Source organism: Callospermophilus lateralis, chromosome 17 (assembly GCF_048772815.1).
Source record: "Callospermophilus lateralis isolate mCalLat2 chromosome 17, mCalLat2.hap1, whole genome shotgun sequence".
In the NCBI taxonomy this organism is placed as follows: domain Eukaryota; kingdom Metazoa; phylum Chordata; class Mammalia; order Rodentia; family Sciuridae; genus Callospermophilus; species Callospermophilus lateralis.
The window spans coordinates 55884275-55896907 of NC_135321.1; the positions used below are offsets into that span (position 1 = coordinate 55884275).

At 38.2% G+C, this 12633-nt stretch overlaps 1 protein-coding gene across 5 annotated transcripts in view; it reads left to right on the forward strand.

The window, feature by feature from the left end:
• The window catches only part of Ptprm (protein tyrosine phosphatase receptor type M), an 825932-nt gene that overhangs the window by 722547 nt on the left and 90752 nt on the right, over positions 1 to 12633 (forward strand). For all 5 annotated transcript variants that reach the window (XM_076837052.2, XM_076837055.2, XM_076837053.2 and 2 more), the window contains 2 exons: positions 3090 to 3166; positions 8019 to 8055. In XM_076837052.2, the coding sequence (XP_076693167.1) occupies positions 3090 to 3166; positions 8019 to 8055 (114 nt within the window). The remainder of the gene's footprint in view (positions 1 to 3089; positions 3167 to 8018; positions 8056 to 12633) is intronic.

Here is a 12633-nt window from a genome sequence, read left to right on the forward strand (position 1 = left end):
AGACGTTATAATGTAGTAGAATTATTTTTTAAGAGAAGAAAAAAAATACTGTAATATATACAAAGACATAAACAATATCAATTTACTTAAAAATATGCTATACATCTGTAATTTTTTTAAAGAGAGAGAAAGAGAGAATTTTTTAATATTTATTTTTCAGTTTTTCAGTGGACACAACATCTTTGTTTCTATGTGGTGCTGAGGATCGAACCCGGGGCGCACGCATGCCAGGGGAGCACACTACCACTTGAGCCACATCCCCAGCCCTACACATCTAAGATTTAGGTCTCTCCATCATGAGAATTGTTAAGAGCAATCTAATTTAGAGAACTGGCAGCCATGTGAAACCTGAGGATGGGGGGGTAAATTGAATTGTAGGATATAATAGAAGAACTACTTCATTCAAAGGCTTTGTGTATATAAGATGAGAATTCAAACTTTTCAAAGTCTGAAGTTTCTAAATTGAAGGCTCTAGAACAACTTGAGAATCCCAAAGGTGGCACATCACAGAGAATGGGCAGCATTTGTCCTGAGGTTCTAAAAGAAGTTCTGACAGGAGAATGCAGTATATCCTTAACACAGGCCTTCTAAAGACTGGAAGGCTCTAATATATTGCCTGCCTATAAAACAAACAAACAAAAAAGTTGGGCTGGGGTTTTGGCTCAGTGGTAGAGTAGTTGCCTGGCACATGTGAGGCACTGGGTTCGATCCTCAGCAACATTATAAATAAATAAAATAAAGGTGCTGTGGAGGGAAAGTTTAAGCATACAGGAAGATATAACAAATCTGAAGGAGTTGACTAAATGTCCAATATGTCCATGATTCAGTTCTGTTTTTCTTTTTTTTTTTTTGTAGTTGTAGATGGACAGCATGCTTTTACTTTATTTGTTTATTTTCATGTGGTGCTGAGGATGGAACCCAGTGCCTAACACATGTGAGGCAAGTGCTCTGCCACCGAGCACAGCCCCAGCCCGATTCAGTTCTATTGCAGCATCTTTGATTCAGAAAGCTCCAGTGGCTTCACCAGGGGATTGCTTATAGCCCCACTCTGATATAGTTGTAGGTCTAGCTCTTCTAACATGTACAAAGGCCAGAATAACCCACATGTGTCCAGTGCACCAGTAACTCAACTCCCTCACCACTGACATGGGCAAAAAACATAAAGGGAGCTACAGGTTTTAAGTAAAATATGTCTTAGGAAACGAGTTCCTAAAGTAGGTCTCCATGAGGAAACATGCTGACTGCATGACCCATTCCTGGGGCTGCTTGTCATCTCCTTTGGATATCAACTGTCAGCATAAGGAAGGTGTGGGAGTCTATTGCATAGCAGACAGTAACACCTGACATTTATCCATCACTTACTGTATACCAGGCTTTTTTCCCCTCATGTCTTCATGTGTATTATTTTAACCATAATTCCATGAAGTAGAAACTATTTTTTTCCCATTTCCAGAGATGGAAGTTGAAGCACAGAGCAATGAAGTAACTTGCCCAAAATCACATGTGAGAGAATCTTGCCCCTCAGCAGGGATTCCAACCCACCCAGCTGATCTCAGAGATCACATGTACCACATTCTCCTTTAAAAAGAATAGAAAGACATGACTTCCTCTAGGTCCTTCCTGTAGATTGTCTGGTCCAGTTTCTAACCATATTCCAGATAAATTGATAAAACCCAACTCAATATGAGGCTCTGTTGTGACATGAAATGAAAAGTTCAATCAAGGAAGGAAACTTAGAAAATCAACAAGATTTCCTTCTTCCTACATTGTTGACAAAAAACAAAACATCCAACAGAAAACTCAAACTTCAGGAACCAACAAAAAATTGCAACTTTGATCCATTTGCGTGTTATACCGAGAAGAGGTCCTGGTCAGCACTTGGCCCAGGGATGGGGGCAAAATAAGCCAGCATCTGCAGCTCTCCTGGCTCTTACCTCAGACTCTGAACTTCCCTTCTCACCCATTAACTCAGATGAACTGTTGAGTTAACGTAGCATCAGAAAAGACAGTAACAGTTTGGTAGCGGGATCCCTCACCGCTCTAGCAACACTGGAAATGCCCTTATCAGGTCACCCCTTTTCTTAGAAACCATAGGAGTTTCCTTTTCAAGAGCTAGTAACTCTGATCTAATTACTGGGGTCTCATGTACACTTAAATACAAGGAAGGGTTCCTCTACTAAAAAGAGCATTAATTTAGCGAGAAAATTTTTGTTGGTTGTGTTTGTTTTTGGTTTTATTTTTTGGTTTTGTTTTTGTCAGTGCTAGGGATTGAACCCAGGGCCTGCATATGCGAGGCCACCACTTTAACACTAGATTATATATCCCCATTCCAAGGAAAATACTTTTTAAAAGTTTGTATTTTTTTTTCCAAAAAAGAAAAGTTTACTTATTAAAAAAAACATTTAAGGGGAAAACCTGCTATGTTCTAGGTCCTAATCTAGTGCAAAAAAGGAAAACACATGCCTTTACAGAGCTTTTAATACTTTCCTTTTCAAAATATTTTCAATGAAATAACTGGATAGTATTTGTACAATTACAGCATTTATACAGTACTTTTTCTGTTTGTCAGCTATCATATTTGGCAAATTATGTTTTTATTTAATCCTTGAAACAGGTCAATTTCAGGCAGATTTTGCTATCCCTTTCTCTAAGTAAGATGGCCAATAGCAAAGTAGGAAATTTAGAATGTGTGCGGTATTTCTTTATCTTTCTGTCAGTTTTTCATTCCTGTAACAAAATGCATGAAATAAATACACTTAAAAAGATGAAAGGTTTATATTGGCCCAGTTTAAGAGGTTCTAGTCCATAATTGAGCATATAATGGAAGAAGGTGTGCAGTAGATCAAACTGCTGAACTTGTGGTGACCAGGAAGTGGCTCAGTGGTAGGGCACTTGCTTAATATGTATGAGGCACTGGGTTTGATCCCCAGTACTGCAAAAAAGAAATCAAACACAAACTGTGGCAATCCTGAAGGCAGCATATATATACATGGATGATCTCTATGTCATAGGAGTATATTCCAAGTCTTGGAGAAGCCTAACCATTTGCTTTGATTAATGTATGTTTTCTCTTTCTTTTTCCTTGGCAGATGATCATTCCCGGGTGAGGCTACAGACAATAGAAGGAGACACCAACTCAGACTATATCAATGGAAATTATATCGATGTATGTATTTTTAAACTCTCAGTGCACTCAGCCATCCTAACACATACCAGATTGCGTGTCTGCTATGAGATGGGCAGACACACCTCAGACAGAAACTGAAAACTAATGTATTAATGTTGCCCCATGCTCCATAGAACTTCACAGTAACTACACAGTCACTCCTTTTCTCAAGTCAGCCTGTACCTTGGTGAATTTCTCTGATGTTCTGTATTTCTCTGATGACTGTCCCATGCTTATGTGGACTAAGAATTTTTTTTCCCCTCTTATTTATTTATTTTTTCAACTTACAATTATTCGACACTTTTTAAAAAATCTGTTTGCATATTAATGGAACAAATCTCTCTAATTCCTAATGCAGTGATTTGCAATCTCTTGTCATCAGTGCACTTTTAAGTTGCCTTCAAAGTAGTCTGTAGCTGTTCACCAGGACTTCCAACGAAAGCAAGACGTGTCATTAAATATGTAGGCTGTTTAATTATTGAAGATAGCTTCTTTGTTCATTCTGCATCATGTTAACTTAATGTTTTACATTAGGATAAATTCTTTAGGAGACAGCCTGTTTTCAGTTGAAATGAATGAAATCAAAAGTAGCCTGAAAAAAATCAAGGGAAGGTTGGGATTCCCTCCAAGGCCCAAGTCCACATTAAACATATTTCAGCTTCTTTGTAGTTCCCAAGATATACTCCATGCCTGGCCATCACCTTATTTTTTAGGCTAGCAACATTTCCAGGGGCAAGTTTTATCCATCATATGCAGGCTACACATCTTTAATCCCCAAATCCAAAACACTCCAAAATTTTCTGTCTTTGAGCACTGATACAAGTCCAAAGTGGAAAGTTTCATATCCGACCTTGTGTGACAGGTAATAGCCAAAAACAGGCACACAGAACACCGTTTATTTAGTATCTCCAAGGGGGGAAAAAGTCTCTTCTGGCCCCTTCAATTTTGATGCACAGACTTCACTTCTTGAAAACAAAAAGGTGTTTAAAATATTAAATACCTTCAGGCTATATGTATAACATATATAGGGAAAAAATGCATTTCATGTTTAGATTTGGGTCCCCTCCCCAGATATCTCATTATGTATATGCAAATATGCCAAAATCTGAAGTCTCAACATTCCAGGTAAGGGATGTTTAACCTTTATATGGCTTCTTGTTTTTCTGGGGTTGAATAGGACTTGGGTGCTACGAAAAGTAACTAGCACCATAATCTCTAGTAGTTACCTAAAAATAATGTATGAATGATATTTTTAGTGCTAATTAGAAAACTTTTGCTATTTAGTTATAGCTTGACAGTTTTATAGATTTGTGGGTGGAGCTTCAGGATTATTATTGAAAGAATAATTCATATCTCATTCATCAAACAACCTTATACCATTTTGATAGTGGCCAAAATAATACCCACTCCCAGTTTGACTTTTTAAATCAGGATTTCTTCCTAAGGTACATTGCACTTATTTCACTATTCATGGTAGTAAAAAGAGATGACCAAATCTTGTCAGTCCTTACAGCCTCACAAGGTAGAAGCTGAAATATGAAATGTCTTCTCCAATTCCCCTCACCCTGAGGTCAGCTATAAAATACCTTCCCCTAGGAGCTTCCAGTGAACACTGTTCACCTTCTAGTCCCAGCTCCAATGGTCTCTGCTGGGTCCTTGAGCATAGAGCATAGTTTCCTAGTCACCTGGAATATGCCTGAAATATATTAAACACTTAAATGTTTGATGAATCAGTGACTAAAGGAGTCTGTAGGATCCGAGTAGGCATCTAGAAGATGTCACTTGAACTGAGTCTGAAACAGTGGATGGGTAGACATACAGAGGAGAGAAGACATTATAGCTCAAGGAAATAAAAGGAGCACGACTTTAAAATAACTGATAGACAAGTGTTAATTTTGACAGAGAGGAGAGTAATTACTCAACGACCCCTTTATTCATTTGATCAGTCAAATCTTACTGAGCACCAGTGTTGGAGTTATACCAGTGAACAATTCAGATTAAAAACAAAGCCGGCTGAATGAGGTGACACATATCTATAATCCCAGTTATTCAAGAGGCTGAGTCTGGAGGATCACAAGTTCAAGGCCAGCCTCATCAACCTAACAAGGCCCTGTCTCAAGATAAAGAATAAAAAGTACTGGGGATGTAGCTAAGTGGTAGAATGCTACTGGATTCAATCCTCAGTACCAAAAAAGCAAAACAACAACAACAAAAATAAACTGTTGGACATAGCAATGCTCAGACTGTAATCCCAGTGGTTTAGGAGGCTGATTGCAAGTTCAAAGCCAGCCTCAGCAACTTAGCAAGGACCTAAGCAACTTAGTGAGACCCTGTATCTACACAGAAAAATAAAATAAAAAGGGCTTGGAATGTGGATTAGTGGTAAAACACCACAGGTTCAATCCCTAGTACCAAAATAATAATAATAATAATAATAATAATAATAATAATAATAATAATAACAACAACAACAACCAAAATAATAATAATAACAACAATAATAAATAATAATGATAACCTTCTGATCTAATGAGGCTGAAGTAATACAATAAGTAAAATGAGTTAATTCTGTGTGGTATGTTAGAAGGTAGTGTGTACTATGGCAAAGTAAAGCCATTAGGAGACGTAGGAGTGTGAGGCTTGGAGGTGAACTGCAGTTTTTAATAGAGTGACTGCAGTCAGTGTGAAGGTGACATTGGAGCAAAGAAGATGAGGGATGGATCCATGTAGATATCTTGGAAAATCAACCTGAGCAAAGGGCTTGTTATTATAGAACTTACCTAACAAATCTAAAGAAAAACGAGCAACAGGTGTTGGTGGAGTGGTATTGGGGGCAACTGGGGAATAAGGAGGAAATGAAGGGAGAGGCCATGGAGCCAAGTAAGAGAAATGATGGCAAGACCTCTGGCTTTCAGTGTGCAAGGTGGGAGTGATTTGATGGATCTGAGCAGAGGTCTGACTGCAGAGAGGAGAACAAACTGTAGGTGGGTAGGAGCCGGAGCAAGGACACCTGCTAGATGACTGTGGAAGTAATCCAAAGGGAGTGGACAGGGAGAAATGGGATCCTGGGTCTATATTGGGGGCTGAGCCCATGGGATTTGCTGGCAGATTGGCCAAGGGTGTGGGAGGTAGAAAGGGGTCAGGGATTCCTTTAAGAGATGGGATTGCTGTTTTCTCAGAAGTCTGTGTGTGGAGCAGGTTTGGGTGAGAAGAAATGAGTTCAATTTTACACATGTAAAAAAGTAATATATATTAGACATCCAGTGGAGTGTTGATCAGGAAATTGACCCACATCCAGATTTCAAGGGAAAGGTTGGGGTTAGAAATAAGAGTATAGGATTTGGGATGGGGTTGTAGCTTAGTGGTTGAACTCTTGCCTCACATGCATGAGGCACTGTGTCTGATCCTTAGCACTACATAAAATAAATAAATAAATAAAGATGTGTTTTTAAAAAGACTATAGGGATTCCTCAGGGATGTGGATGGTATTGAAGGCCATGGGACTGGATCAGATGACCAGGAGAGTGAGGGCAGACAAAGGAAAACCCAAGAACTAGGCATTCCAACATCAATGGGAAAGGAAGAACCTACCAGCAAAAGAGAAGGCAAATGGCCAGGGAGGGAGAGAAAGAGGAGAACCAGCAGATTCCTGTCCTGGAAGCAAGTGGAAGAAGTATTTTAAGGGGATCCTTAGTATTCATGCAACTGATGGGTCAAGTAGATGAGGACTGGGAAATGACTATGAAGTTTAGCAACATAGTTCATTCCTATATGGTGCATGGCTATAGTTTATCAGATGTGTCTTTCCTATCTGCTGGACATTTTGCTAGGCATTGGACATAGAGAATGAATATTGGACATAGAGAATGAATAAGTCAGACAGAGTACTTGCCTGAACTTTGTCAGCTCATGGGAAATGAGTGTCTATTTTATATGGGTCATGATTCTATAATTTAAAATCTACAACCAGTCAGATGTATAAAAAGAACTTCTTTGCTTTTGTTTTTCATTTTTTTACTTGTTTTTAAGGACAAAACTAATTTTACAGATACTCCTTTAAGATATCTGAGATTTGTATATTCTTATATACAGATTTGTATATTCTTTCCAAGTTTCTTTTTTTGTGTGTGTGTTCCAGCTAACTTAGGCACAATATTTTGGGTCATTTCAGAGGACTGAAATGGAAAGCATTAGGTCCATGAAGATATGTTACTGGGTATAATTTCTCTGACTTGGCTTTGTCTTTCCCAGATACTTATCCTACAATTTCTTTGCCACCTGCTTTTTTGTCCCAATTTTCATCTTACTTGTTTCTTATATGGTCCTGATAAAAGGAAGGGGTCTTGCAGAATTTTTGTTTCTTGAAATTTCTGACCCTGGGGTACAGCATCATGTCATGGTGTTTAATAGTGTTTTAAGAATGGTTTTGAGTATTACTATTGATGGAACTATCTACTCCCCCAAAACAGAATATGTGTAAGCCCTTGGCACATTGCCAATAACATCCCAAACATAAATGAAATTCTATTGCACACTCCCATTCTGTTTGCATCTTAATAAGAGTGATGGTCACTTTTTTTTTCAGGAGATCCATAAGTTGTTAGTGTTTATTGCTCATCTATCATCTCATAGCCAATATACAATTAAGTTACTCACGCCTTCTGTGCAACCATCAAAACAGTTATATTTGATGCACCTTCACTTATAAAGAGAAACTCAGTGGTCCTAGGCCTGGCCAATTTAACTTTCAAGTGAAGCAGCTGTTGTGTTTGTATGTGCAAATCATTTCCACAGATTTAGCATATGACTTCTGTGCTACTTATTGATTTTATCAAATATTCTTTATTTTTAGGGCTATCATCGACCCAATCATTATATTGCTACCCAAGGTAAGTTTATTTCAGCTTGACATCTTTCTTTGGTTGCTTATTTACCATTCTCTAACATTTCATACTTCCCTCAAGAAGATATGGCACATGCAATTTATTGCAGTTCTAGTCATCTAAATGTACAGTCTTATTTTCTCATCAGAAGTTCTGGCAATGTAACCATTTAGTTAGAACTTCATGTTGAGATCATTAAAAGAAATATGTTCATCAATTCATTATTGAGTTCAATCTGTCTACCTTAGGAATTAGTGTGACATTTACAAAAAATAGATCTATAGATATCCATTTAACAAATATGTACTGACTGCTGTCTGTGCAAAGAATAGTACTTGTTGCTGCTGGAGAACCAAGCTCAATCTGCCTAGCAGCCCCTTCTCCAAATGTTTGTGTTTATGAGGGAATATGTGGATGCCCTGTGTATACTGGAGTATGTGAAATTCCAGGTAATAACTGTGAAAGGCACAGATAAGATGCTAGGGAAGTTTGGAGCAGAAAGAATTGCTTTCAGGAGAGATAATCCAAAAGCAGCAGAGGTGCAGTTTTGAGAGGGAGGACTTGCAAATGAAGAGATAATACACAAAGATCTGGAAGCAGCAAATTCATATTCCCAGGTTAAAAGCAATTGGTGAGTCCCTTTGGTTAAAGGAAACCAAAATAAATTTAGAGGAAAGGTCAAAGATGCTCATGGCAACAGTATCTTCTCTACTAGGTCAGATCATATTGAAGAGTGAGGGTCCCAAGAGTGCTAAGGTTTTAGAGAAGAAGGCATCATATTGGGTGAGTTACTAAGTTGATATAAGATAAATTAAAGAATTGCTGAGAAGGAGAGAAGACCTAGGTAAGGCTGACCAACATTATTATAATTTCTGCATCGTTCCCAGTAATAGAATCCAGAATCTGGAGCAGGGAGAGCAAAAGGATGTTGCCTGCCAAAGAGTAGAAATTAGCAGGAGTTGGTACACAACAGAAAGCCAGGAGAAAGGGAATCAAGGACGTGAAGAAAATCCTGGTTGGAAAGTGGAGGTTTGGAGGCAGGGAGATCAGAAGGATCTAGTGGACCCTAAGGGGAGGGAATAGTTAATGGATGGAGGCCAATTTTGGTAGATGAGTCACAGAATAAGAAAAGAACCAGAGAGCAGAATTTCAAGCATTAGGGCAGCAGTAGAGCTTATTAGAATTTTATGCTGGGGTGAGAGTGTTTTATAGCTGCACTGTCCAGTATGATAACTGCTAGTCACATGTGGACACCAAGTACACTTGTCCCTCTGTACTTGTGGGTTCTGTGTGCACAGATCCAACCAAAGTGGATCAGAAATATTCAGGAAAAAAATGTTGTCTGTACCGTATATATATATTTTTTCTTTTCATTGTTCCCTAAACCACCAAGTGGTATCACAACTATTTACACAGCATTTACATTGTGTTAGGAACTGTAAGTAATCTGGAGGTTATTTAAAGTATACAGGCAGATGTATGTAGGTCATATGAAAATACTATGTCATTTTATATAAAATACATGAGTTTCCTGAGACTTTGGCTTCCACAGGGGGTCCCCAGCACCAATTCCCCAGGAATAATGAGGAAATGACTATGCTAAAAGTAGCTACTGTGAATGAAGAACCAAATTTTAAATGTTTTTATCCATATGAATAGCTGTATTTTTCTGTTTCCCTGTAGTGTTGCCCAGCAAATCTTAGCATGGAAAAACTGGGTAGCACCAGTAGGTCCACAGTCTCCCATGATCACTGGGGACTGTGCACCCTGGCTGAGATGATCTCCTTAGCCTCCAAGTGTCTTTCTCCCCTTGTTCCATGAAGTCAGTAATGGCTCCTGCCAAAGGGGCTTTGCTGGCCAAGTGCAAGCTCTCCTGTAGGCTGCCCAGTGTGCCCCAGCACATAGCAGGCCCCACAGGGGAGTTGCCATGATCTTAGAAAGCACACACCTGGCTCAGGCTCAAGTGCTTGAATCTGGGATTAAACAAGGACCTCTGAGTTCAATCCTAGGTGCTTTCTGGACCTGAACTAAATTAATGAGTGCCTTTAGAGGAACCCATTGTTAGTTCTTTGAAATTCATTCTCATGGCTTTCAAAGTGTTCTAAAGTAGGCATCATAAATTTGATGTAATAAATTTGATGATAATTTTGAATTAGTGTTTTTATAAATACATATGAAAATTCAATTGTAAAGTACACAAAAAACTCCTGAGTTGCTTATCTTGGTTAGAAATTCATGTCTTTATAAGTAGTATGAAAATAAAAATTAAACCTCATTTGAATTTTCAAAACCAAGGACTTGTAGATTAATGTGACTCAACAGTCAGCTAGAGATTGAAACCCCCAAATCTATGTATGGTCCCTCACTTGGCTTCCCTTAGTTGATTCTCTCCCTAAGGGAGATTATTCTTTGAAGAAAAGTACCATTAGAGAAGTCACTATCTGCAGAATTAATTTGATTGAGACTTAATTGCTCAGTAGCTCTCTTCAGTGGTATCAACCTGTCAGGTGTTAATGAGCAAATACATTTTAGGCAACTGTGGAACAGCAAATGCAATCCATTTGTAGGGCTACTTATCTGCCCATAATGGAGAAGGTTATGCCTAATGCCCTGTTTACCAGACCATGGTGGCCTCCCTTTAGTGCAGACTGGACTACAGATCAGAATTCTCAAACATCATTCTTATTGGTTCAGGGAGAGGCAAAAGATTAATATTTTTATTCTAACATTCATTCAAGGCTATATGCTGCATATATTCAGACCACCATGCTCAGATTAGAAAGCTAGACTCTCTTTTCTAACATATGCCACAAGCATAATGCAATTAATGGCCTTAGATGGCCAGTCAAAACAATAGACAATAACCTACAGTGATTGGTGTGGAGAGGTAAAATTTGTTCATGGATCACCTTCATTAATAAAAAAATACAACCATTTCATTCTAAGAAGTCAACTAAATAGATGATAAGGATTAATAGGAAATGCCATTTTTAATTTTATGTGTTCTTTTTAGTTATACATAATAATAGAGTGTATTTTGACATATATGCATGGAGCACATCTGGTTCCAATTAGGATCGCAACCTTGTGGTTGTACATGATGTTGAGATCACTGTGGTGTACTCACATATGTACATAGGAAAGTTATGCTAGAATCATTCCACTGTCATTCCTGTCCCCTTCCCTTCCCTCCATTTCCCTTTGTCTAATCCACTGAACTTCTATTCTCCCTGCCCCTTGAGTGTTATCATCCACATAAGGAAGATGACATTTTAAACACTGTCCTCACTCTTTTATCCCTCTGTTTTGTTCTGAGATAATTCTTTAAAATCTATTCACAGCCAGAACCTGTGAAACTACATGAATGGTCCAATTTACTCACAACCAGTTTTATTCCCAAGAAATAGTAATACACAGCTTTCCCTTTCATACAGAGGCCACATTATAAATTTATGTATTGAGTCTCTTCTGCCCAGCTCCCTCAAATTCATTGACTTTTCTACCAGTACCTGATTTGGACCTTTGATGATAAAGGTAATATTTCTGCAAATTAAATAAATCCTATTCAAGCCAGATATGTTGCTTTTTCAGTATTTTCTTCCTATCTCTCTTCTGTTTAATTATTTTCATGTGACAGCTAATATATTGATGGTCTAATATGAACTTCATAATGTATGATTGACTGGACATTAATGCAATTGTAACATTCAAGATTTAGGATTAGCAAAACAAATTTATCAAAGGAGAGGAAGTGGTATCTATTACCATATGCTTAGAACCAGAATGGAGCTAGAATTTCAAAACCAGGGCTCACAGCAAGGGCCAGAAGAGCATGCAGGTGGGTATTCTAGCCCAGAACTGATCATAGTTCACAATCAAAATACAACCCACAGAGACAGTGTGGGATGCAAGCTGGATGAAGAACATTAAGAAGCACTTCTCCACACTGATTGCAGAGAGCACCTGCTGGCCTCATGGTGGGCAGCCAAGTGGGCCTGGAAAAGTGTTCTTTTTAGTGTTTCATTTCATTTATTAAACTAACTTCAATAGAGTTTTGCTTTAGATAACTCAGAAAGGCAGTTGTGAAAGAAGATGTTGCAGGTCTGGCACATGTGACTGTGTGGGTTACACTTGTGAAGTCCTTCTTCACTTCTATTTACATGTTTTCCCTGACATCAGTATTTTTTATTTATTTTACTTTTTAATTTTTTAAATGTTATAATTTTTAGTTGACACAAAATAATTGTAAACATTTGTGGGAGGTACAGTATGACCCTTTAATACATGCAAACAGTGTGTAATGATCAGTTCAGGGTAAAATGGCACATGTGTCACCTCAGACATGAATCATTTCTTTATGTTGGGAACATTTAAAATTCTTCCACTAGCTATTTTGAAATTCTCAATTGTTGTCAACCATAGTTATACTACTGTGATATGGGACATTAGAAGTTATTCCTCTGGGACTGGGATCACAGCTCAGTATTAGAGTGCTTTATGCATGAGACCCTGGGTTCCACCCCAGCACTATCACCACACATACACAAAAAAAGTTATTCTTCTAATTCAACCACACCCTATACT